The sequence below is a fragment of the Lutra lutra genome, chromosome 9 (assembly GCF_902655055.1).
Source record: "Lutra lutra chromosome 9, mLutLut1.2, whole genome shotgun sequence".
In the NCBI taxonomy this organism is placed as follows: domain Eukaryota; kingdom Metazoa; phylum Chordata; class Mammalia; order Carnivora; family Mustelidae; genus Lutra; species Lutra lutra.
The window spans coordinates 130,608,315-130,634,212 of record NC_062286.1 but is presented as its reverse complement, the minus strand read 5'-3'; the positions used below and the strand labels follow the sequence as shown (position 1 = coordinate 130,634,212).

The 25,898-nt window shown below is 49.4% G+C and overlaps 1 protein-coding gene across 2 annotated transcripts in view; it reads right to left on the bottom strand.

The window, feature by feature from the left end:
- Positions 1-25,898, bottom strand: part of EYA2 (EYA transcriptional coactivator and phosphatase 2) — a 270,028-nt gene that overhangs the window by 3,775 nt on the left and 240,355 nt on the right. For both annotated transcript variants that reach the window (XM_047746704.1, XM_047746703.1), the window contains exons 12-15: positions 22,285-22,445; positions 18,503-18,617; positions 17,412-17,533; positions 5,244-5,344 (exon numbers count right to left, since the gene is read on the bottom strand). In XM_047746704.1, coding sequence (XP_047602660.1) covers positions 5,244-5,344; positions 17,412-17,533; positions 18,503-18,617; positions 22,285-22,445 — 499 coding nt within the window. The remainder of the gene's footprint in view (positions 1-5,243; positions 5,345-17,411; positions 17,534-18,502; positions 18,618-22,284; positions 22,446-25,898) is intronic.

The following is a 25,898-nucleotide window of genomic DNA, read 5'->3' as shown; positions in this document are numbered from 1 at the left end:
TAAATTATTTACTGAGTGAGCAGATGGCACTTGATGAATATTTGGATGCCCGGAATTCTGCCCTGTGAGGTGCCATGTCCATGTAGCAACTATACAGGCATCCTTTTGGCTCGTGGAGCACATCAAGTTCCTTTCTGCCTCTGGGAGCTCTGCACTTACTGCTCTGCCAACTCTTTATATCATCGTTCATCTTCACCTTTCTGCTCTGTGGTAGGCAGAATAATAGCCCCTAAAGATCCCTAGATCCCTAGAACCTGTGAATAAAGGGATTTGGTGGCTGTGATTAAATGAGGGATCTTGAGATGGGGAGATGATCCAGAGGGCAGGGACTGTGTCTGAAGGTCCCCTGCTGTGTGCTTGGGGTGGGGGCCTCCTGCACAGCTGGCACGCACACACAGGGTCCCCACTGGAGTCACAGAAGAAATCCACAGGTACGAAACGAACAGGGTGGCTTTGTGTTGTGGTGAGCACTATGAAGAGCAACAGAACAGGGAGGCAGGGTAGAAAGCAGCTGGGGGGGGTGACTATTCTGATAGTTGGGGTCTGGGAAGGCCTCTCTAGGGGTGACAGTTAAGCAGGCCGCAGAAGGCAAGAAGGAGGTGTAAACCTTGGGGGGAGATAATTGAGGCAGAAGACAAAGCAAGTGCAAAGGCCCTGAAGACCGAGCTTGGAATGTCCTGTTCACTGCAGCATAGCATGGTTCCTGGCACATAGTAGGTGCTTAAGAAACACACAGGGACGGAATGAAGAGGAAGGGAGGGGGGACGAGAAGGAAGGCAGACTTCTCATAGTTCTCAGCAAACACATCTTTTTCTCTTTCGCTCAAAAGAAGCCGCATACTATCCATCACGGGCAACAGATGCCATTTCTTTAATGCCTTCCGGCTCCCCCAGCTCCCTCACCCTCTCCTCACCCAGCCAAACCTTCCTGTCTCTGCAAAGATGGATTTTGGTTCCTGCCCGGCCAATCCTGTCCCCCTTTAAAGAGTGTAATTCATTTTTCTGGGAAGAACTGAGCAAAGGTAGAAGAGAACCTCTATCCCAGGCCTAGAGCACAGGTGGATTTATCACTTGCGGAGAGGTGGGGACAAATGACCCACTAAAATGGAGATATTAACAACACTGTCAGCCCTGACAGTCCCAGTCCCTGGTCCTGTCGCCGTATTTCACGCAGCTCAGGTGTCCGGCAGCCTGGCCTAATGACTCCCATCCATCAGGTGGGGAGAGCGGCTGGTGCACAGCGTTTCTCGCTAATGGGCTGGGGCTGCTGCTTCAGATGGTTGCCGAGGTTTTCAGGGGAGGCCAGTGTATGGGGGTGTGTGGTGGACTCTCTCTCTTGTCTGACCAGCTCAGGGGTGGGGACAGAGTGTTTGAAACTCCTAGGTCCACCTCCTGCCTGCTTGCTATTTGGAGCAAAACACACATTAGTTTGCAGGTATAGCTGTGTGACCTGAGGTAGGTTAACGAACCTCTCTGAGTCTCAAACGCAGCCTCTATAAAATGAAGCAGATGATACCAGCTCTGCAGGGGGGTTTGAGGATTCACTAAAACCGTGATGGCACTAGTCAAGAGGAGGGGTCTGGGCCTGTGGTTAGGTCAGGCGCCCCTAGGTGCCAGTGACTGCCCTGCCACATGCCAGCTGTGATGGAGATCCCCCAGCTGCCCCCCCCCTCTCAGAAGCAGCCCCGTTTTTCTTAGCTGGGGACATGGTGGCTGAGAATAAAGGCGACATCTCCCAGCTAGCACCGTCATAAGGTGTGATAATGTGACCCAGAACTGGCCACTGGGATCTGAGCAGCAGTGCCATCCCCCTGTATCCCCTGTACCCTTAGGGATGCCGCAGCCTCCCCCTTTCCATTGCAGGGCCGCCGTGCAGATGGGGGGGGCCGTGGCCAGAGAGCAGTCCTGGGACAGGCAGAGCAACCAGACGGAGGGAGCCTGGGTCCCCGGTGCTGGAGCTCATGTGTCTTATGGGAGACAGGAGAGCCCGCTCTCTGCTGTTCAAACTGCCGTCCAGCGTCTCTGGCCACCCCAGCCCCGCTCCACAGAACCTGGGTGGCGCTGGCCCTGCTGAGAACCACCCCCCCTGCCCCGCTCTGCTGGAGACCATCCTCTCCACCCCTCCACCTGTCTCGGTCACAAGCGTCTCCTGTGGGCTCTGGGCAAACGAGATGTGGGTGAGTTCTCACCTTATGTGCAAATTAGCATTCATATTTTCTTTCTCCACTGGTTCTACCGGAGACCGAAGCTCCTCCGCTTCCAAAGGCTGTGTTATCCCGCCTCTCCCGCCCCACCGTCCCGGGGAGCAAGACAGAGGCTCGGGCTGTTGGGGACTCACTCTGCAGGGTTCCTCTACTCAGCCCTGGGTGCCTGTTCCCGGCAGCTGTGACAGATGAGGAAGGGCTGCTCGGAGAGGGGGCGTCATGTGCTGAAGGCCACACAGCCCCAAATGGCAGAGCTAACATTTAGGGTTGCACGTGCGCCCCTGGTCGCATCTGTCTGTGGGAGCCGGGCTGGCGGGAGGGTGAGGCCAGGGAGGTGCCCAGCTGGTACAGTAAGGCCAGTCGAGACTAGCTGTTCTCAGCGGAGAAAAAGCCTGCCCCCCCCCCCCAGGGGTCACTGTGGAAATTTCTAGAGGTATGAATTTGGACTCCTGATGATTTGGGGGGGCAGTGCCAGTGGGGTCCTGCCTCATCTCATAGACCTGGGACCTGACTGATTTTCGAATGTCCAGTCAGATAAGTATGTACAAACCTGATGTAATAACCCGGGCCTGGGCTCTTAGCACTGGAGCCATCATGTAGGAACCTAGAGTATCCTTCCCATGCTTTTAATAAAACCTGCGTTTCTAGGAGGGCAACTACTGTGTAAAGCAAGGGAAGTCTGTATTTTTTTAATTCCGAATCTCTCCACGAGTGGCTTAGCAGTTTGGAGAGATCAGGTTAGGGCCGCAGCCCCTCACGTGGCTCCTGAGTGGCCGAGACCGCACACCTGGGTCCCCCGTGTTGGCTGGCTCACAGGCACGGCACGCTTGGGTCCAAGCGCTGGGATTTTGTGCCCACTTACATGTTGAAGCGCACGTTACTGTGAGTGTCAGTAACTTTCCCTTTATTTCTCTTTGATAATACCATTCGATCTTGACCTCTTGGCCATTGTGGTTATAGTGCCCATGACCATTTGTATTTCATTTCAGTGGAGTAAGGGGGTCATTTCAAAACATTTCCTATGTTGCCCTAACAAACTCTTTCCAGTTGCGAGAAGGCTGCTCCACTGAGGTCCCTGTCCCTGTCTGGGCAAGGGCCAGAGGGCAGGGCAGGGGAGCCGGGGGCCGCAGGCCTAGGCTGGTTCTCCAGGCCAACTGTGCTTGAGGCAAAGCTTTATTCTGATGGCTGCCCCAGGTTGCGGGCAGAGTTCGGAGTTAGAGCTCAACTTGGAGAGGGGGCTCTAGAGCCCCTGGCAGGGGCTAGTCTCATCACACAGACCGTGCTCTTGACCTGGCATGGTGTTTCTGGAACACCACTAATTCGTGGTAATTCGTGTGATTCCTGCTACTGCCTTGGACAGTCCTAGTGTATCACCTCTATGACAATTATTTACTTAATATTTTTCGGCTAAATCAATTCATTTTTTGGTTTTGTTTTTAAAGATTTTGTCAGCTTGAGAGAGAGCACAGGCAGGCAGAGTGGCAGGCAGAGGGAGAAGCAGGCTCCCTGCTGAGCAAGGAGCCCGATGTGGGACTCGATCCCAGGATGCTGGGATCATGAGCAGGGCTGAAGGCAGCCGCTTAACCAACTGAGCCACTCAGGTGTCCCAATTAATTCATTTTTAAATATGTTTGAAAAAGTGCTCAGGTTCCTCCGGGACCTCTCCTCCTGGCACTCCCCACCCCTGCAGCACACGGCCATGACCAGGCTGGCTCCCTGCCCGAAGCTCCAGCCTCCAGCCCTTGGAATCTCTTGGTTCCTCTCTGGGACTGCCTTCCCTCTGATATCTCCTTGGCTCACTTCCTCTCCTCCTCTCTTTGCTCATATGTCACCTGGCAGCGAGGCCTACCTTGACCACTGTGTCCACTGGCCACCTGCCCCACCCCCACAGTCCCATCTGTCCCCAGTCCCTGCTTTATTTTTCTCTGAAGATTTGGTCACCACCTTACACATGTTACCCTCTTGTGTCTAACACTTGCTCCAGGCTGGAGCTGAGTGAGGGGCGAGAGCCTGACTTTCCTGCTCCCGGCAGGCTCCCCAGCACGGGCTCCAGCCGCTGGCACGCAGGAGATGCTCAGCTAACAGAGCTTATCCACGAGCTGCAGTGTCTGCGATGAGGACCCCGGTCAGAAAGGCCCCGAACAAAGACTATGGACAGCTGCGGAGGGAGTTCCGGACAGGCCTGTGTCACTGGAAGGCCAGAGTGGTAGCTGGTCAGGGAATTCTTCCCTCTGTGGTCCTGCTGGGGTGTGAGGCCTAAAGGCGGAGTCTGCGGGAGCTGGGAAGGGGAGGAACCTTGCAGGTGGCAAGGCCTTTAGCTCTGCCCCCAGGCCCTCTCCTGGGACCCTTGGGGCCCTCCCTCTTTTTTCAGGCTTTGTCCACTGAGACTCTAAACATTTCTGCATTTCCCTGGAATTTGTTGCTGGGGGACGGCAGGGGGAAACCAGGTCCTCCCAATTAAGCTCTGGGACATTAACAATCCACTTCCCAGGCCTCTGGGTGGGGGGTGGCAGCCTCTCTGGGATGCGTTGACAGGTCCAGACCCAGGACTTTGGCAGCTGTTTCTTTTCCAAGAGCAGAGCTGAGGCCACAGAACCCCCTGCCCCTCTCCTCCTGGGCCCAAGATCACAAATGCAGGATTTTCTTTCTCATTAGCTTAATGCTGTCTTTATTAACTGGGAAGGGTTCCTGGAACATATGATCAGTAAGTATGAAATAAAGCGTGCACACGTGCACCAGCCCCCCACCAGCCTGCCTGACGGAGTGTCTCCGGGCTCCCGAGCAGTTGTCCTAGAAAAAATCCAGGGCTACTAGTGGGGGAGCAGCCAGAGGCACCGAGGGGATTTGCAGAAGGAAATTACTCAGGATGTTTCTGCAATTGCAAGTGGGAAGGGACGGGGGAGCCAAGAGCCTGGGAAGGAGGGGACCCAGCCAGCGCCGGGTGGGGGGTAGGGAATCCTGGGAGAGCCCAGGAGAGCCACGAGCCTGTCTCCAGGGGAGAAGCAGCACAGCGTGAAAGATGGACAGACGGACAGAGTACCTTCTTCGCCCCCTGCTCCTCTTCCACGCCATCACCGATGACAATGTAGACGGCTTTTCTGCCAAATCGTTGCATTATCCTCTCGAAACAGCTCTCCTTCCCTGCGCACGCAAGGGGAGAAAGACAAGACGAGGCTCGCGGGGACCCCTCACTGCAACCCAGGAGCTTGCTGGGAGCAGCCGTCCACCTGAGGGCCAAGCACGGATCGGGTCGTCCTCAAGCAGTATGCACCCGGTCACCATCCCCACATGAGGGGTGACAGCGCAGAGAGGTTCAGTGGCCTGCCCAGGGTGACACAGAAGAGGGTGTGCAGAGGCTCGAAGCAGGCTCCGGAGTCTACATGGCCGGCTGGTGCAGGGCGCCCGACCCACTTCACAGCAGAGGACATCAGGCGACGTGACTGAGGCGTCCAAGTGGCAGCCTGGTGACAGACTTGACCCTCAGGGCGGTTCCCCTACCCACTTCTTTCCTTGCTCCCCGAGGACGACCACCCCGAGGATGACCACCCCTTTGTATCTGCCTCCTTGCCAGGTGGGTGGACAGCAGTGTTAGTCCAGATCTGGATTCAGATCTTAGCTCTCCCGGTGGTCGGGGCAGCAAGTGTAGCGACAAAAAGGCAAACAGCAGTGCCAGAAGTAGCAGTCGCTCCCCGGCTCTACCGCCTGCGAGGTGCGCTGCTGAGCACTGTACCCACTGTACCCACATGGGAAGTGCTCAGCCGCGGCGTTCCTGGCACGTGGGGCAGGACGGGGCTTTGCCGAGGGGGCTGCCCCGATCCTGGGGGATGGGAAGGGGGCATCCCTGGTCTCCACCCAGGAGATGCCTGTAACACCTCCTGCCGGTGAAAAATAAAACAATGTCTCCAGATGTTGCCAGAGATCTCCCGGGAGGCCAAAGGCAAAATGCTTCCGCACTCTGTTGGGAAGTACTGAATTAGGTTATCCATTTACCGTCATCCCGGCAGTCCTTACGGAATTGCAATGAACAATGAAATAAAATGAGATAAAGAAACCTGAGGCTGGCGGAGGGCCCTGAAGAAGAGCAGAGGAGGAGTATCGACAGTAGTTACAATAACTACAACACAGCTCTTATCTGTGAGCACTTGTGCTCTGCTGGGAACATGTACTACCCCCTTGCGTCAGACACTTATGGGGATTTTGATCTGTTTTTACAGACTGAGAAACCACTTACCTGGGTCACCCGGCTAGCAAGCACAGAGCTGGGATTCGAACCTAGGCTGTCCCAGTTGCTTGAGCTCTGGGCTACTCTGTTCTGCTGCTCTAGGTAAGACTCAGCCCTGCTGGGACCGTTCTTCCCTCCGTGGGAGCCCTGACCGCGTCAGAGCTGTGAATCCTGTCTTCTGAGGTAGCAGAATTACGTCACCACTTTGCCAAGCCTTTTGCTACAGGAGGCGGAGTCTACTCCTCGCCCTGCTGATACTGAGTTGGCCACGTGACTTGCTTTGACCGATGCTGCATGGCTAGAGACCTGCCACGGGAAGTGTGTGCGGGTGGTGTGGCTTGGCTCCCTTCACTTCTCCCATCTGTCAGGAGAAGAACGTGTCCCTCCCTGATGGCCGCAGTGAGCGAGCGTCCCACGGTGAGAGGATATACAGAACAGACCAGAACCTGGGTGCGGTCCCAGGGGAGCCACAGCGGGTTCCCCAAACGCGTGAGTGAGAAATACCGTCAGCCACTGAATGTTTGTTATGCGGCCTTATCAGAGCAGAAAACTGACCACTGAAAAAAGGGATGCTTTTAAAGTTAAAACTGGGAGCTGGAGGCCAAATTTCTATGCAGTCTCAACTCTGATTACCCTCAGTGTGTTGACCTTCAGGTTCCCCAAGTGGGAAGGAAGTTGCTCTAACATGTCCCTGATGGCAGAATCAATGGGCTGAATGGAAATTTTAGATGTGCCTGGGTTACGGATTCCTTTCTTGCAAAATCTACAGAAGAAAGGTGCTGTTAAATGAAACTTTGCTTTAAAACTTCTGTCATAGGACTGAACGGAATCTTTGGCCTGTTCATGTTCATTGTGGGTTTTCCATACTCATCTGGCCACTGAATGATGGATCCTCTGTTCATGAGTCAGGTTGTGAGACATGTTCTCCTGGACAAGAGTGTCTCAAATATTCCAGGATTACCCTCACCATTGTGACCAAATCTGGGAACTCCTGTTACGTAATCTTAAAAAACAACTCCCACTTCTATTTTTACTGAAATGAATTCATTTAAAAATACAGAATAGAATCACTATATTAAAAAGAACACTAGGGGCACCTGGGTGGCTCTGCCTTCAGCTCAGGTCGTGATCTCGGGGTCCTGGGATCGAGCCCCGCATCGGGCTCTCTGCTCAGTGAGGAGCCTGCTTTCCCCTCCTCTCTGCCTACTTGTGATCTCTGTCAAATAAATAAATAAAATCTTAAAAAAAACAACAACACTAGATTGAGAATCCAAGATGACAGAGGAGTAGGAGACCTAAATTTCGTTGGGTCCCAGGAATTCTGCTAAATAGCTATCAGACCATCTTGAACACCTACGAACTCAATAGGAGATCGAAGCAAAGAATAGCAACAATTCTAAGCAACCACTTTCTGGAAGACAGGGCAGGCAGAGAAATGAATTCAAGGTGACATACGGGAAGACAGACCGCAGGGGGAGGGGCCGGCTCCCGGCAAGTGGTTGAGCAGCGGAGCATAAAACTGAAAATTTTACAAGTCTGCTCCACTGAGGGACGTCACTCTAGGGGCTAAGGTGTGGAGGGTGGAGCCCTCGGGGACAGTGTGGTCTCAGGTCCCGTGGGGTCACAGAAAGACCGGGGGTGTCTGTAGCAGAGCTGCAAGTTATTGGAGCGGGGAAGCCAGCTGCAGAAACGGAGACAAAGAGGGGGCTCTCGGCTCAGGGTTACTTAACCATGATCTGAGGCACAGTTGGGTCAGTGTTCGAGCAGGAACCCCACAAGTGGCAGATCTGGGGAGACCCACCTTCCTCTGCTGGAAGAGCAGCGTGGCAGAAATGTGCTGGGTTTGGAGACTCCAAACGGGGCTGTGCACCAGAGAGAGAAACGCTCAGTCACAGGCCGGGGGAGTTCGGAGTGTGGCCGGAGACCAGAGAGATGGGAGTGACTGACCGCTTGTCTCCGAGGGTGCACTGAGGAGTGGGGCCCCCAGCTCTCAGCTCCTCCGGGCCAGAGACTGGGAGGCCGCCATCTTCATTCTTGTCCTCCAGAGCTCTGCAAAAGGCCTTCAAGGGAACAAAAGCTCCCCGGCATGAACCCGAGAACCCGAGCAGATTACTTAGCCCGGCCCCTGGCAAGGGCGGTGCAATTCCTCCTCAGGCAAAGACAGTTCAGAATCACTACAACATGCCTCTCCCCCAGAAGATCAGCAAGAACATCCAGCCAAGACCAAGCTCATTGATCAAGGAGAACTGCGGAACTCCAGAGCTAGGGGAAAGCAACACATAGAATTCATATGTGTTCTTATATCCCCATGATCCTTTCGCCTTTCAAAGTTAAATTTTTAAAATTTTATTTTTTCTTATTCTATGTTTTTAAATGTTTTCTATTTCCCATTTTAATATTTTAAAACTATTTTATCAATACCTTTAAAAAATCTTTTTAAATTTTTATTGTTATAGTCCTGTTTTATCCCTTCATTGTATTTAACCTTGTTTTTTGTATACATATAGGTTTTTTTTCTTTAAAAATTTGGGAAACAATTTCTAACAGATTAAAATATACCCTAAATGTAGCACATAGCTTTGTTCTAGTCTCTAGCCTGATCACATTGTTTCCTTTTTTCTTTTTTCAATCAACTTATCAATTCTTTTTTAGAATCTTTTAAAATTTTGATTTTTACAGTCATATTCCATCCCTTCATCATGTTTACTCGTATTTTTGTATATATATAAGTTTTTCTTTCTTTAAAATTTTGGGAGGTTGTTTCTTCTAACAGACCAAAATGCACCCCAAATCGAGTGTGTGGCTCTGTTCTATTCACCAGTCTAAAATATATACATGTATGTGTGCGTGTGTATTTTGTTTTTGTTTCCCCCTTTCTTCTCCCCCTGGTTTCAGGTCTCTTCTGATTTGGTTAGTGTATATTTTTCTGGGGTCACAGCTACCCTTTTAGTATTTTGTTCTCTCATTCATCTATTCTTATCTGGATAAAATGGCAAAGCATTAAAACTCACCAAACAAACAAGAGGCAGTACCAAAGACTAGGGACCTAATCAATACAGACGTTGGTAATATGTCAGATCTAGAGTTCAGAATGACAATTCTCAAGGTGCTAGCTGGGCTCAAAAAAGGCATGGAAGATATCAGAGAAACCCTGTCTGGAGAAATAAAATCCCTTTCCAGAGAAATAAAAGAACTAAAATCTAACCAAGCTGAAATAAAAAAAAAGGTATTAATGAGGTACAATAAAAAATGGAGGCTCTTACTGCTAGGATAAATGAGGCGGGAGAGAGAATTAGTGATATAGAAGACCAAATGACAGAGAATAATGAAGCTGAGCAAAGGAGAGACAAAACAACTCCTGGACCACGAGGGGAGAATTTGAGAGACAAGTGATACCATAAGATGAAACAATATTAGAATAATTGGGATCCCAGAAGAAGAAGAAGAAGAAAGAGACAGAGGGGCAGAAGGTATATTGGAGCAAATTATAGTAGGGAATTTCCCTCATTTGGCAAAGGGAACAAGCATCAAAATCCAGGAGGCACACAGAATCCCCTCTCAAAATCAGTGAAAATAGGTCCACACCCCATCATCTAATAGTAAAACTTACTAGTCTTAGTGACAAAGAGAAAATCCTGAAAGCAGCTCAGGACAAGAAGTCTGTAACATACAATAGTAGAAGTATTAGACTGGCAGCAGACCTATCCACAGAGACCTGGTGGGCCAGGAAGGGCTGGCATGACCTATTCAGAGCACTAAATGAAAAAAATATGCAGCCAAGAATACTATATCCAGCTAAGCTATCATTGAAAATAGAAGGAGAGATAAAAAGCTTCTTCAAACACCAAACCAGTCCTACAGGAAATATTGAAAGGGGTCCTCTAAGGAAAGAGAGCATGAAAGTAGTAGACAAAAAAGGAGCAGAAACAATATATAGTAATAGTCACCTTACAGGCAATAAAATGGCACTAAATTAATATCTTTCAATAGTTACCCTGAATGTAAATGGGCTAAATGCCCCAATCAAAAGGCTCAGCGTATCAGAATGGATAAAAAACCAAAACCCATCAATATGCTGTCTACAAGAAACTCACTTTAGACCCAAAGACACCTCCACATTTAAAGTGAGGGGGTGGAAAACAATTTACCATGCTATGGATATCAAAAGAAAGCTGGGGTGGCATTCCTTAGATCAATTAGATGTTAAGCCAAAGACTATAATAAGAGATGAGGAAGGACACTTTTTCATACTTAAAGGCTCTGTCCAACAAGAAGATTTAACAATTTTAAATATCTATGCTCCTAACATGGGAGCAGCCAACTATATAAACCAATTAATAACAAAATCAGACACATCATCAATAATACAATAATAGTAGGGGACTTTATCATCCCCCTCACTGAAATGGACAGGTCATCCAAGCAAAAGATCAACAAGGAAATAAAGGCCTTAAATGACACACTAGACCAGAGGCACATCATATTCAGAACATTCCATCCCAAAACAACAGAATACGCATTCTTCTCTAGTGCACATGGAACATTCTCCAGAATAGATCACATCCTGGTCATAAATCAGGTCTCAACTGGTACGAAAAGATTGGGATCATTCCCTGCATATTTTCAGACAACAATGCTCTGAAGCTAGAACTCAATCACAAGAGGAAAGTTGGAAAGAACTCAAATACATGGAGGCTAAAGAGCATCCTACTAAAGAATGAATGGGTCAACCAGGAAATTAAAGAAGAATTGAAAAAATGCATGGAAACAAATGAAAATGAAAACACAACTGTTCAAAATCTGTGGGACACAGCAAAGGTGGTCCTGAGAAGAAAGTATATAGTGATACAAGCCTTTCTCAAGAAACTAGAAAGGTCTCAAGTACATAACCTAACCCTACACCTAAAGGAGCAGGAGAAAGAACAGTAAAGAAAGCCTAAACCCAGGAGGAGAAGAGAAATAATAAAGATCAGAGCAGAAATCAATGAAATAGAAACCAAAAGAACAGTAGAACAAATCAATGAAACTAGGAGATTCTTTGAAAGAATTCATAAGATAGATAAACCCCTGGCCAGACTTGTCAAAAAGAAGAGAGAAAGGACCCAAATTAATAGACTCATGAATGAAAGAGGAGAGATCACAACCAACACCAAAGAAATACAAAAAAATTATAAGAACATATTATGAGCAACTATACGCCAGCAAATTTGACAATCTGGAAGAAATGGATGCATTCCTAGAGACGTATAAACTGCCAAAAGTGAACCAGGAAGAAATAGAAAGCCTGAACAGACCCATAACCGGTAAGGAGATTGAAGCAGTCATCAAAAATCTCCCAACAAACAAGAGTTCAGGGCAGATGGCTTCCCAGGGGAATTCTACAAAACATTTTAAAAAGAATTAGTACCTTTTCTCCTGAAACTGTTCCAAAAAATAGAAATGGGAGGAAAACTTCCAAACTCATTTTATGAGGCCAGCATTACCTTGATCCCCAAACCAGACAAAGTCCCCATCAAAAAAGGAGAATTATAGACCACTATCCTTGATGAACATGGATGCAAAAATTCTCACCAAAATACTAGCCAATAGGATCCAACAGTACATTAAAAGGATTATTCACCATGACAACATGGGATTTATTCCTGGGCTGCAAGGTTGGTTCACCATCTGCAAATCAATCAATCTGATACATTAATAAAAGAAAGAACAAGAGCCATATGATCCTCTCAGTAGATGCTGAAAGAGCATTTGACAAAGTACAGCATCCTTTCATGATCAAAACGCTTCACAGTGCAGGGACGGAGGGTTCATACCTCAATATCATATCAAAGCCATCTATGAAAACCCACAGCAAATATCATTCTCAAAGTGGGAGAAACTGAGAGCTTCCCCCCCTAAGGTCAGGTACTTGGCAGGGATGACCACTATCACCACTGCTATTCAACATAGTACTAGAAGTCCTCCCCTCAGCAATCAGACAACAAAAAGAAATAAAAGGCATCCAAATCAGCAAAGTTAGAGGTCAAACTCTCATTCTTTGCAGATGAAATGATACTTTATGTGGAAAACTCAAAAGACCCCACCCCAAAACTGCTAGAATTCATATGGGAATTCAGTGAAGTGTCAGGATATAAAATCAATGCACAGAAATCAGTTGCGTTTCTATACACCAACAACGAGACAGAAGAAAGAGAAATTAAGGAGTCAATCCCATTTATAATCGCACCCCAAACCATAAGATACCTAGGAACAAATCTAACAAAAGAGGCAAAGAATCTGTTCTCAGAAAACTATAGAATACTCATAAAAGAAATTGAGGAAGATACAAAGAAATGGAAAAACGTTCCATGCTCATGGATTGGAAGAACAAACATTGTTAAGATGTCTATGCTACCTAAAGCAATCTACACATTTAATGCAATCCCTATCAAAATACCATCAATTTTTTTCAAATAAATGGAACATTTCTTTTGAAATGGAACATTTCCATATAAATGGAAATTTATACGGACCCAGAAAAGACCCTGAATAGCCAGAGGAATGTTGAAAAAGAAAGCCAAAGTTAGTGTCATCACAATTCCGACTTCAAGCTGTATTATGAAGCTGTAATCATCAAGGTTGGTACTGGCCAGTATGCTACTGGCACAAAAACAGACACATAGATCAATGGAACAGAACAGAGAATTCAGAAATGGATCCTCAACACTGTGGTCAACTAATCTTTGACAAAGCAGAAAAGAATGTCCAATGGTAAAATGACAGCCTCTTCAACAAATAGTGTTGGGAAAATTGGACAGCCACATGCAGAAGAATGAAACCGGACCATTTCCTTACACCACACACACAAATAGACTCAAAATGGATGAAGGACCTCAATGTGAGACAGGAATCCATCAAAATCCTTGAGGAGAACACAGGCAGCAAGCTCTTCGACCTCGGTTGCAACAACTTCTTCCTAGAAACATCGCCAAAGGCAAAGGAAGCAAGGGTGAACATGAACTATTTGAACTTCATCAAGATCAAAAGCTTTTGCACAGCAAAGGAAACAGTCAACAAAACCAAAAGACAACTGACAGAATGAGAGAAACTATTTGCAAATGACATGTCAGATAAAGGGTTAGTATCCAAAATATTTAAGAATTAAACTCAACACTCAAGGAACAAATAATCCAATCAAGAAATGGGCAGAAGACATGAACAGATATTTCTGCAAAGAAGACCTCCAAATGGCCAACAGACACATGAGAAAGTGCCCAACATCACTCAGCATCAGGGAAATACAATTTTAGTATATGTGCTACCGAAGTGAGCACAGCATCAGGGAAACACAAATCAAAACCACAATGAGACAGCGGGGCACCTGGGTGGCTCAGTGGGTTAAGCTGCTGCCTTCGGCTCAGGTCATGATCTCGGGGTCCTGGGATCGAGTCCTGCATCGGGCTCTCTGCTCAGCAGGGAGCCTGCTTCCCTCTCTCTGCCTGCCTCTCTGTCTACTTCTGATCTCTCTCTGTCCAATAAATAAATAAAAAATATTAAAAAAAAACCCCACAATGAGATATAGCCTCACACCAGTCAGAATGGCTAAAATTAACAAGTCAGGAAATGACAGATGCTGGCGAGGATGCGGAAAAAGGGGAAGCCTCCTACACTGTTGGTGGGAATGCAAGCTGGTGCAGCCACTCTGGAAAACTGTGGATGTTCCTCTAAAAGTAGGAAACAGAGCTATCCTATGACCTAGCAATTGCACTACAGGTCTTTAGGGTATTTACCCTAAAGATACAAATGTAGTGATCCAAAGGGGCACGTGCACCCAAATGTTGATAGCAGCAATGTCCACGATAGCCAAACTATGGAAAGAGCCCTGATGTCCATTGACAGATGAATAGATAAAGAAGATGTGGTATATATATACATTGGAATATTACGTAGTCATCAAAAAATGAACCTTGCCATTTACAACAATGTGGATGGAACTAGAGGGTATTATGCTAAGTGAAATAAGTCAATCAGAGAAAGACAGTTACCATATGATCTCACTGATATGTGGAATTTGAGAATCAAGGCAGAGGCTCTTAGGGGAAGAGAGGAAAAAATGAAATAAGACAAAACCAGAGGGAGACAAACCATAAGAGACCCTTAATCTCAGGAAACAAACTGAGGGGTGCTAGAGTGGAGGGGGTTGCTGGGGTGGGCGTGGATGGGTGATGGACACTGGGGAGGGTATGTGTTGTGGTGAGTGCTGGGTGTTGTGTAAGACTGATGAATCACAGACCTGTACCCCTAAAATAAATACATTATATGTTAATAATAATTTTTTTAAAAGATTTTATTTATTTATTTGACAGAGATCACAAGTAGGCAGAGAGGCAGACAGAGGAGGAAGCAGGCTCCCTGCCGAGCAGAGAGCCCGATGTGGGGCTCGATCCCAAGACTCTGGGATCATGACCTGAGCCAAAGGCAGTTGCTTAACCAACTGAGCCACCCAGGCACCCCTGTTAATAATAATTTTAAAGAACCCAGTCCCCTCACACCCACTAGGATAGTTATCATCAAAAAAGGACAGAACAGAACAGATGTTGGTTGAGGATGTGGAGAAACTGGAACCCGTGGGCCCTATTGGTGGGAATGCACAATGGTGCATCCACTATGGAAAACAGTATGGCGGTTCCTCAAAAAATGAAAAATTACCCTACAACTCACCAATTCTACCACCAGATATATATCCCAAAGAACTGAAAACAGAGTCTTAGAGAGATTTGTATACCCATGTTCATAGCAGCACTGTTTTACAATAGCCAAGAGGGGGAAGCAATCCAAGTGTCCGTAGACGGATGAATGGATAAAGAAAATGCAGCACAGACAGAAATGGACCATTACTCAGCTTTTAAAAGGAATGGGATTCTGATACAGGCCACATCATAGAGAGGACCCTTGAAGACATTATGTTACGTGAAATAAACCAGTCACAAAAAGAAATATTCTATGATTCTATTTCTACGAGGTCCCCAGAGCAGTCATTCCTAGAGGCAGAAAGTAGAAGGGTGTTTGCCAGGAGCTGGAGGCAGGCAGGAACGGGGACTTCCTGTTTAAGGCAGACCCAGCTGCAGGTCTACAAGATGGAAAGAGTCCTGGAGCTAGACAGTGGGGATGGTGGCACCACAGTGTGAACGTGGTTCACATCCCCGGACTGTACACTGAGAAACGGTGAAGATGATAAATTTCATGCTACGTATATTTTTCCACAATTAAAGATAAAAAGTATTTAAGAAAGAGGTTCTGAAGAAGCCTGCAAAGGCACATGACTACAGCGTGCAGAAAGACGACGACAGGGTGACCAAGGCCTGCTGCAGAAGCTCTTGTGGGCATCAGGGCTTGAGTTTTATGATTTTAAAACCTAAAAATCTAAAAGCACTTTTCTGTAATGTTCAGAACTAGAACTTGAGTAAAGGCAAAAACTGCTCTGGGGAAATGCTTTCCAAGTACTACAATTTTTTTTGTTGTTGGTCCAGAAAAAAAAAAACAAACAAGGTTAAAAATTTCTAATTAAAAGCATCTTAACGTGGGTTGCTTAGGTGACTCAGTGGGTTAAGCCTCTGCCTTCGGCTTGGGTCATGATCTCAGGGTCCTGGGATTGAGTCCCACATCGGGCTCTCTGCTCAGTAGGGAGCCTGCTTCCCCCTCTCTGACTGCCTCTCTGCCTACTTGTGATCTCTCTCTCTGTTAAATAAAATCTTAAAAAAAAAAAAAAGCATCTTAACTAGATTTATTTTGTATTATTACATAGTTTTAGGTGATATAAGAATAATAAACCCCAGCTCCTCCCTCAGGGAAACCAATAGGACTTGCCCTGATGATAAATGATGCTGTTCATTTCTAGGTAAATTCTCTTATCTGATGGAAGCTCTGAGCCTAAGGCTTGTTCTCTTTGTTAATAAAGATTATCAAGCATTAAGAGAGGTGTCAAAGCAAGATAACACTAAACTGAGACTCTCTCCTTAAAAGAGAAAAAACACCGAACAAAAACCCCTAAATTTTCTGTGTGGTTTAAGGTTAGATTCAAGGTTATTTGAAGACTTGTACCACCTAAATTAAAATCACCTCATTGTGCCATGCTGTGGTGGAAACTATTTTCCTTTTTTTTTTTTTTTTTTCATTTTTAAGATTTTATTTATTCATTTGATAGAGAGACACACAGAGCATGAGCAGGAGGGAGAGGGAGAAGCAGACTCCCTCCTGAGAAGGGAGCTGGACGTGGGGCTCCATCCCAGGACCCTGAGATCATGACCTGAGCCAAAGGCAGATGCTTAATTGACTAAGTCACCCAGGTGCCCCTATTTTCCTCTTAGTAATAGAGTTCCATGACTTACCTATGTTCATGGCACTTAGCTATGGACTACATTTCCCAGCCTCCCATGCCACTACTTATGGCCATGTGACTAAACAGGGGCCAATAGGAGGTGAGTAGAAGCACCAGGTATCCCAAACTGAGTTCTGGCTTTAAAACATTCGACATGTATTACTCTTTCCTCCTTCCCCTCTTCCCAGACGTCAGAATAACAGTGTGGCAGGATTCTGATTTAACCACACATGAGAATAAAACCGCAGGGGATGGTGGAAAAATAAGGTGGGAAGAGGACAGAGTTGCCCCACTAACCTGCATCAGTCACCTCTAGTCTGTTGACATGCGAGAGAGAAAGGAGCTCGGATTCTGATGTAAGCCCTTGTATTCGGTGTTTGTGTGTTACAGCAGGTTTGCAGGTATCCTTACTAATACCCACACTTCAGAAAGCGATGCTCCTAACCACTTTCTCTGGGAGCTGAGGTTAAAGCGAGTGGTTTGCAGGATTGTTCTGGGGATCCGAGTCATGCCCACAGACCAGTTCTTTAACTTCCTTAGTGCTGTTTTCCTTAAGCTTCCCAAATGCGGGATGAAGAGCTAGTCTCACCCTTCCTCCCTGCATCACCCCGAGGCTGGGTTCTCCCTACCTGTCTTGGTTGCACTGTAGATGTTCTCAATAGGAAACACGGAGCCCAGTCCGTACAGCAGGACTTTGGCTAAGGCAGGGATTAGTTGCGTGGTAGTGACCAGCACGTTGACACAGTTGGGCCTGAGGACAAAGAAGACTTAGGTCAGAATACCAAGGCCAGGCCTCCTCACCCTGCAGCACGAGCCTGGAGTTGGCAGGAACTCTGGTGGGGTTTGGAGCTCTGGCTAAGTCATCTTCAGGCGAGGGGAAGCCCGAAGGTCCTTCAGCTATTCCTCTCTTAAGCCCGAGGCTGTCTGGCACATTGAGACGCAATCCTGTAATATTATTTACAGAGTTAGAATGTAATACTTAAGTAAAACAAATGCTTCTTGTAAGGACACACACATAGCTGCAGCCACCTTTCAGGGATAGAAATGAAGAATATGGATCAGGTGTAGGACAACAGGGAGCGGTGAGGACTGGGGCAAACTGGAGAACACCTGCCAGTTCTGATATTTTGACAGAACCTAGAAATCTGGAGTTATGGATTCTTTTCCCAGTCTTTGGGACAAAATGTGTATCAAACAGGACATATCCATGGGACGGAGCTGGCTCATGGGCTGGCATCTTGTCACCATTCACATGCTGGGTCACAAGATTTTTGGACACTAGTGCAGAGAGTTATTTGTTCTCTGGCTCAGATGATCTTGTTAAAGAGCAAGAGGCAATTTATTGGGAGGCCTGGAATGAAACCAGACCCTCCTTACCTTGTAATCGCCCCCTGGGTGATCTGCGGCCCACTATACAATGGTTTTCAGATAGCTTTGTGGTGACCAGCAGGTGTTGTGGGCAACAGTGGATGGGACAGACCAGCCTACGTGCAAAGGTCTTTGGCTCTGCTGGACCCTGAGAAGTCTCAGCACCTGTTTGCTCAGCGGTGGTACAAGGTGACCACGGTTCTGTGTGAGACCTCAGCTTTATCAAAGGTCCGGAAAGTGTGCCAGTGAGAACTGGGAAAGTCCAATTCTCCAAGTATGGAAATGGAGGAACCCCTGCCCTCAAATGGGAGAAAGTTCAAGGGCAGGAAGGCAAACGGGGGCTCCCACCTACCGGGAATTGATGAGGTTGAGCGCCTTCAGAGAGTGGGTCAGCCAGAGGTCGGTCAAAGCTTCCAGCTCGGCTCGGAGTTGTAGCCAAGTCTCTCTTTTGGGAGCTCCTATCAAACCTATGGATAAGGGAAATAAACACGTGGTATTTATCATTTGAGAGGTCTGGGGGGTGGTGGTTAGGGAAGGGGAGTCTAGCTACAGGTACCCTGAGGTTTCAAATCAGATGGTACCCAAGGTCAACTTTATCCAGTAATTTTAATCTTACTTTGGGATTGATTGATCAGTCATCCTCACCCTTAACTGATCCATTCATCGACACACCCACCATCCACCCTTCCCTCCCTCTGCCCATCCATCCAACAAAGAATTTGGGAGTCCCTTCTGTGTACTCAGTATTGTAATAGGCACTGCATATGCAGATGAACAAAAAATGCAGATTATAGCATTTATACTGTTACAGTGAAGATAAAAAATGAATAATAAAACATTTATTGAGTGCTTACTGTGTATATGGCCTGGGCTTTTAATATGATTTATTTCATTCATTTTCACAGTGACCCTAGAGATGGACATTTTTTTTCTTTTTTTTTTTAAATTGAGATATAATTGACAAATAACACTGTGTAAGTCAGGTGGAGAAGCTGAAGCTTAGTGAGGTCAACAGACTTGCTCACCGCAGGAAGTATGGAGACAGGTGTGGCACCAAGGCAGCGGGCTCTCTAGACCTGTCAAGTCTCTCAGCCATCAAGGCCCTTGAGATAAAGTCCAGAGCCCTGGCCCCTGTGTCTGCTTAGTTCCTGGTCTCCTCTCTTGCCATTCCCCTGCCGTCCTTCTGTTCCCTCCCTAGTGGCCTCCACTTTGTCCTCTGACACACCAAGTACATTCCTGCCTCAGGACCTTTGCACACCTCATCTGAGAACCTAGACCCCTCTTCATATCTTATCTTCCCTTTTGGCTAAGTCCTTTACACTCCGTTTCAATGTTATTTCCTCTGGAAGGCCTGTCCTGGTCAGGTCTCTTACTTTACACTCTCCCAACACCCTGCACCTCTTGTCCTTAGCACTTGTCACAGCTAGGATTTCACACACATCTGTGTGGTCATGTGTTCAGTGTCTGCTTCGCCCACCATGCTGTTGGCCCCACAAGAGCAGGGACCGAGCTGGTTTTGTTCACCGCGGCGGAACCAGCCCCTGGGCGGTGCTATTGCAGGGGCTGGCGTGCGCTTGGTGCCCAGTCGGTATTTCTTCAAGGGAGAAGGGATTCACTGGGACACACTGCTGTAGATGGTCTCCGGCTCGCCTTCTCTCTGCACCTTCCCCACGGCCCTTAATAATACAAACTGCTGGGCGCACAGGACCACAGAGTTTACAAGAGGCTTCACACGTGCTTCCACGGGCAGCCAGCTGATCCACGCCTCCGACTTTGCACCTGCTAGGGAAGTATGCTCCTAGCTTCTGTCTGCTTGCCCCCAACCCGCAGCTTTTCCCCAGGCTGATCTCCTTCCCCAGACAAGAGCAACATTCAAGAAATGCTCACTGCGCAGTGGCACAGTTCCAAGCCAGTCCCATGTGTTAATTCATATTATCCTGACATTTATCCTAGGAGTCGGGCAGCATCATTATTCTCACCTTACACCTGAGGAAACTGAGGCACATGTGGGTTAAGTAACCTGCTCAAGGGTTATAGCAGGACGTGGCAGAGGGAGGTGTAAAATCAGACAAAGGCCTCTGAACCCAGCCCTGCCTCCTGATGTGGATTTGTTAAGCCTTTTCTGTTTTCATCCTGTTTTTTGGGGATGTCTCTCTTCTGAGCACAACCTACCAAACCCTCGGGGTCCTGGGGTGTGTGGTGACCCCCAGGCTGGAGACTGCGGCCCTCACCAGGCTAGTTCTGTGATGCAGCAAGAGCTGGGGGAGAGGAGCGGGGGAGGGAGCATGCAGAAACTGGGGTGGGGGCAGGGGGGCTCCCCACGGTATCCTGCCCGCTGCAAGCTCCCTTCCCCTGTTGACACACTGGGCAGTTTCCCCTCAGCTTAGGGGAGCGCAGAGCAGCCTGACAGGAGCCTTGGGCGCTTCCTGGGGCTTAACCTAGATGAGGAGCTGGTGGCCTCCGTTGGCCGACCCCATCCCTCTCTCCTCTCCTCCAAGCGCACCTGCTCCCCTCCTTTCTCTGCATCAGGGCGGCTGAGCAGGCAGGGCTGAGCCTGCAGCTCTCTGCTCACTCTCGCCATCCACAGACTCGGGTGTGAGAGGCCACGGAGTGTGGGCAGAGGTGGCGAAGAAGCCGGCCTCGGACTCCACCGTGGCTCTGCCCCGTGGGCTGTGTGATGTTGGGCGGGTTACTTAACGTCTCTGATCTCAGTTTCCACCTTCACACCACACAGATGAGGAAAGCATTTACTTCATAGGGATGTTGTAAAGAATAAATATTAGATGAAAAGCCCTCAGAACAGAGCCTGGCGTACACTGAGTGCTCAGTAGACATTAGCTCTCGCCAGGACTGCATTAGGACCACAGCCATGGTCGGCAGACACAGAAGAACCTGAAAGACTCCCAAGCAAAATGAGAGGAGCCAGTGACCAATGCGACCGTTTACTTGAGTCCCTGCCTCAGGCACAGAGTCTTGACTTCTGTCCCCATTAACAAACGTTTCCATAACCAAGGGAGACAGAATTGCTTTTATCCCCATTTCATAGACTGAGACACCGAGGCTCAGGGAGGTAGCCAGAGAGTGGAGGTATCGGGACTGGAAGTAGGTTCTGTCCAGTTTGAGACCCGAGATTCTTTCTGGGGCGGGGGGGGGGAGGGAGCCCCAGAAGCTTTGCAGACGCTACCAGCTGCCTTCTCAGACCTTTTCCCTTTATGCGCCCGTAGCTGCTTCCACACACTGTGATCATCAAAACACCCTCACGTGTCTCCTGGGGGAGAAGCAGTGTCGTCTCCTGGGGGAGAAGCAGTGTCACCTCCTGTTAAGAACCACTGGACCACAGAATTCCCGAAATAGCGATCTAGGGCCTGGCATTACAGAGCCAGCCTTGCCCACAGCCCCTTCCAGACTCCTTGTTCCGGTGCCCTGACCAATACTCTTGTGAGGCCGAAGCCGGTGGCTTTCACCTTGTCCGCACATCCGGGCCTGAACCCTGTGATCCCAACCGCGGCAGCAGCCAGGCCAAGATCAGAGCTGGAAATGCCCCAGGTGGTTCCAGTATGAGAACCAGCAGCCTTCAGGCCTTCTCCAACTTCAGCGTTTCCACAGATTACCTGGGAATCTTGTTTAAAATACTGATTCTGACCCAGTGGCCTGGAGGGGGTCCCTAGAGTCTGACAACAAAGGTGATGCTTACGTGGCTGGTCCGAAGCCCACTGTCTGAGCAGTGGGGGCTGAAGCCACTGGTCCCCCAACTCCAGCGAGTGCCAGAGTCGCCCAGGATGTGTTGGAATACGGGTGGCCAGGCCACCCCAGCCTCAGACCACACCTGATGTAGCCGTGGGGTGGGAGGCAGGCCCCCAAACCCGCTCCACGGCTCGTGGGCTGCGGGAACCCCGGGCAGGCTGCGTCGTCTTTTCCTCCGTCTCCCCCACAACCCGAGTGAAGACGTGGAAATGCTCGTGTCCCCTTCCAGAGTGTGCCCCGAAGGTGCGCACTGAGCAAGCTGTTGTCTGCGCACGCAAGGGACCACGGCCGCCCTTGACCCTGCCTCGGCCAGGGGTGCAACCTGAGCAGGGCAGTCCCCCACCCCAACCCTCCCTCCCGCCCGGGGTGGGGGGGGCTCCGACCACTCACCACCGACGTTGTTCTTGTAGGTGTTGTACATCTCCTTCACCCGCCGGTAGCGGAAGGCCAGCTTCCTCATCCAGTCCACGCCGCCGTGGACGCCGGAGCCCAGGCACGTGTTGGCTCCCGGGGCCGAGCTGTGGAAGCCGTCGGCGGAGAAGTTGTACGTGCTGCGGGGAGGGAAGGGAGAGACAGGGACGGTGGGGGGTGGGCGTGAAGCCCGCCGTGGCCAAGCTAGGATAAGCCCCGCCCCCTTTGGAATGGAAGCTGGAAGGGAATTCCAAAAAACGATTGCAGCTGGTTCATCCCGACAGAAGAGTCCAGAAGGAAAGATGTTAGTTCCCGCTACTTCGATCCCCAAATCAGCGCTGCTCCGTGTTCCCTGGAAGGCCTGGCTGCCAACCCTTTCTTCCCACGCTGTGACATCTCCCTGTCTTTCACAGAAATAATCATAGCCTGATTTTTTTGATTTGTCAAATGAGGCAGAGCTGATTGCTGGTGCTTCGCAGACACAATCCTCCGGTCCGGACGCAGCATGCCGGCCTAAGCAGTGCTCTGTGTGGGCTGGGGACGAGTCCGAGTGTCTCATGGGGCTGATGACAGAGGCGGCAGCTGGGAACACGAACGGGGGAGTGGGGGCGAGTCCCCGCTGACAGCAACCAGCACGTGAGAATGAAAACCCCAACGTACCAGAGACCCTCATCTTCTTTCCCTTCCGCCAGAAGCCTTGCCGGAGGTTTGCAAAATCACAACGTTGCAGGGGAAAACCAGAGCGCGACAAGGGGCGTGTGTAGAGCATGACCCAAAGCTTCAAAAAGGAGTCTCTTCCCAGGGGCACCTGTGTGGCTCAGTCGGTTCAGTGTCGGACTCTTGATTTTGGCTCCGGTCGTGATCTCAGAGTTGTGAGATCGAGCCCCGTATGGGGCCCCACTGTGGGCGTGCAGCCCGCTTGAGATGGTCTCTCTCTTCCTCTGTGCCACCCCCCCAGCCCCCAACCCCCACGGAGTCTCTTCCTGGAAAAGAAGAGCAGGAGGAGACAGGCCAGTGTGGTTCTCTGGCTGTTTCAGGGAGTGAGTCTGGCTGATTTCCCCCCTCTTGTACTACTTCGAGCTTTCTAGATGTTCTATGATGAGTTGAAGAGTGGAAATAAAGACACATTACTTTTTACAAAAATCATTCCTGCTGCAGCAGGAATGAGGCAAAACTTGGAAATTGTATCTCAGGTCCGTCCCTGGGCTTCAGGGCCCTGCTGCTGCGATCAAAGGGCATTTGGAAAGTGTGAGGTGCTGGGTCACGCTCCCTGTGCGGCATCTGCTGTGTCCAGCGCCCGACCGCAGCGTGATGGGACATGCTACTGTGACCCCCTGTACTGTGCCTGGGGTTCAGCCTTACTCGAGCAGAGGCCAGGCCCTTGGGGGCTCCCTGGGACATGCAGGCCAGGACACCGGCTTAGGTGACTTGATCCTCAGGGCCTCAGAGATGGACTCTGAGGACCCGTCTGCAGCCTCGTGTCAAGCAGCAGTGAACTTGGGAGCCAGAATAGTCCTTCACCCCGAAATTCCTCCTAGGTCACGGCCTTTCCAGCAGCGGCCTGCTCTCCCTTCTCAGTCTCTTCAGAAGTCTCTGCAGAAGCCACGATCAGGTGTGACCTCCCGCAGGTGCTCACAGGAGATAGTGCCACGGACACGCGGGACCTCCTGGGCCAGCACCCGCCACAGCAGACCCACCACGTCGGACCCGCCGCGGGAGCTCCCTTGTTGCTGGATGGGGTGGCAGGGTCCACACGGCGCGGGGGAGAGTGTGACACGGAGCCATCGTAGGCAGAGTGGCCCCTCTGGTGGCTACTGATCCCAGGGCTGACCACCGTGAGAGGCTGGGCGTCAGCTGCGGGATCAGTCATGGCTGCTGGAAGGCTGCGTGGATCTGGTTGGTGAAGGTTCTGGGAGGGAGGTGGCCTGCCATGCGACTGGTCCCCGAGGCAGCAGCAGCAGCAGCACGACACAGCTCACCGGCCAGTATTCCCAGAGGCTAGGACACCGCCATCAGCCAGGTCTTCAACGGCGACCACGTGACGAGCTGCCTGTGGGGCTTCTCCCACGTTCTCTTCAGATTTATGATGTACGCGCCAATGCTCTTTTTTTTTTTTCCTTTTAAGATTTTATTTATTTAATAGAGCTCAAGAGAGGGAACACAAGCCGGGGGAGCGGGAGAGGGAGAAGAAGGTTCCCTGCTGAGCAGAGAGCCTGGTGCGGGGCTCGATCCCAGGACCCTGAGATCATGACTTGAGCCGAAAGTAGATGCTTAATGACTGAGCCACCCAGGGGCCCTGCCCCAATACTCTTCCCTCTGTGCATGTACGGTTCCGTGGAAGTCAAGGTTGGTGCCACCTAAGTGAGTTCCCGCTGTAAGGAATTTGAGGACATCCTCCTGCCCTAGCGGCAGGACATCAAGGGCTCGGGACATGGTGGAAGTTTCCTTTAAGTTACGAAGGGAACCCAGGACTACGCTTTATGGACCCCTCTCGGAGTAGTGTGGAAAGGCCAGATAATTGGTTCTTGAGAAAGAACACAACATGCTAAAAACTCCAAGGACATCCTGGGGGAGGTCCCTGGATGTTCTGCCCAGAGAAGAGGAGGGTAGGGAAGGACGTTCATGAACCCTACCATCCCCATGTACCAGCTGTGTGAGGTTCCGCAGGTTACTTAACCTCTCTGTGCCTCCCATTCCCCAGCTGTAAAATGGGGAGGAAGAGAAGAGCATGTGTTGCTCCCTGCGGTAACCGTGAAGATGAGGGAGTTAATGCACAAAAGACACCTGGGATAGGGCATGGTGCAAAATAAGGGCATTACCAAGGTTGGTTTCTGCTGTGAACTGAAGTAAACAAGAAAGGGTATTTGATGCTTGGTACCCGGCACACAGTAGGTACTCAAAAGAGACTTCTCAAATGAATACATGGAGAATTTGGTGTCTATGGGGAAAACCATCCTTGGATGGTTCTGGAAGTGAGGTCCCAAACAGCTCAGCATGAGACAGCCTTCAGCAGAACCTGCTCTCAGTCCCACGCCAGCCAGCTACAGGGGAGATGTTACAAACACGGAATCCTGGTTGCTCGTTGCCGTGAAGAGTGGTTCCCAGCTATGACGTCGTGGAAAGGGCACAATTAACCTTGATCTGGGGTTTATTTACTCCACAAATAGAGAAGCCTCGGCTGGCACTGGAGCCTTGCTCCTTGCCCGTCCTGACTGCGAGGGATTTTCAGAATGGCTAATTAAGAAGAAGCAGGTGCCTGCCTATCCCTCCTAGTACTGCTGGGCTTTGAAAAGACCTCCAGGGCCCAGTGACAGAAGCTTTGATTTCTTTCTTTGGAGTAAGATAGAAGACACATCAAGGAAGCAAACACTTAGTGAAGTTCCTGGTCCCATAAGCAAAACACCATGCAGTCTAGTAATATATATATATTTTTTAAGTAATATTTTTGATGGGGCGAGAGTTCCTGGGCTGGGATAATTTTGGATAAGCACAGATTAACTATGGCTCCATTTTTATAAGGTTTTCTCAGGGGCGGGCTTCGAACATTCCAGCCACATTCCTCTGAAAGCTGTCTCGTTTTGAGCAGTGGGATA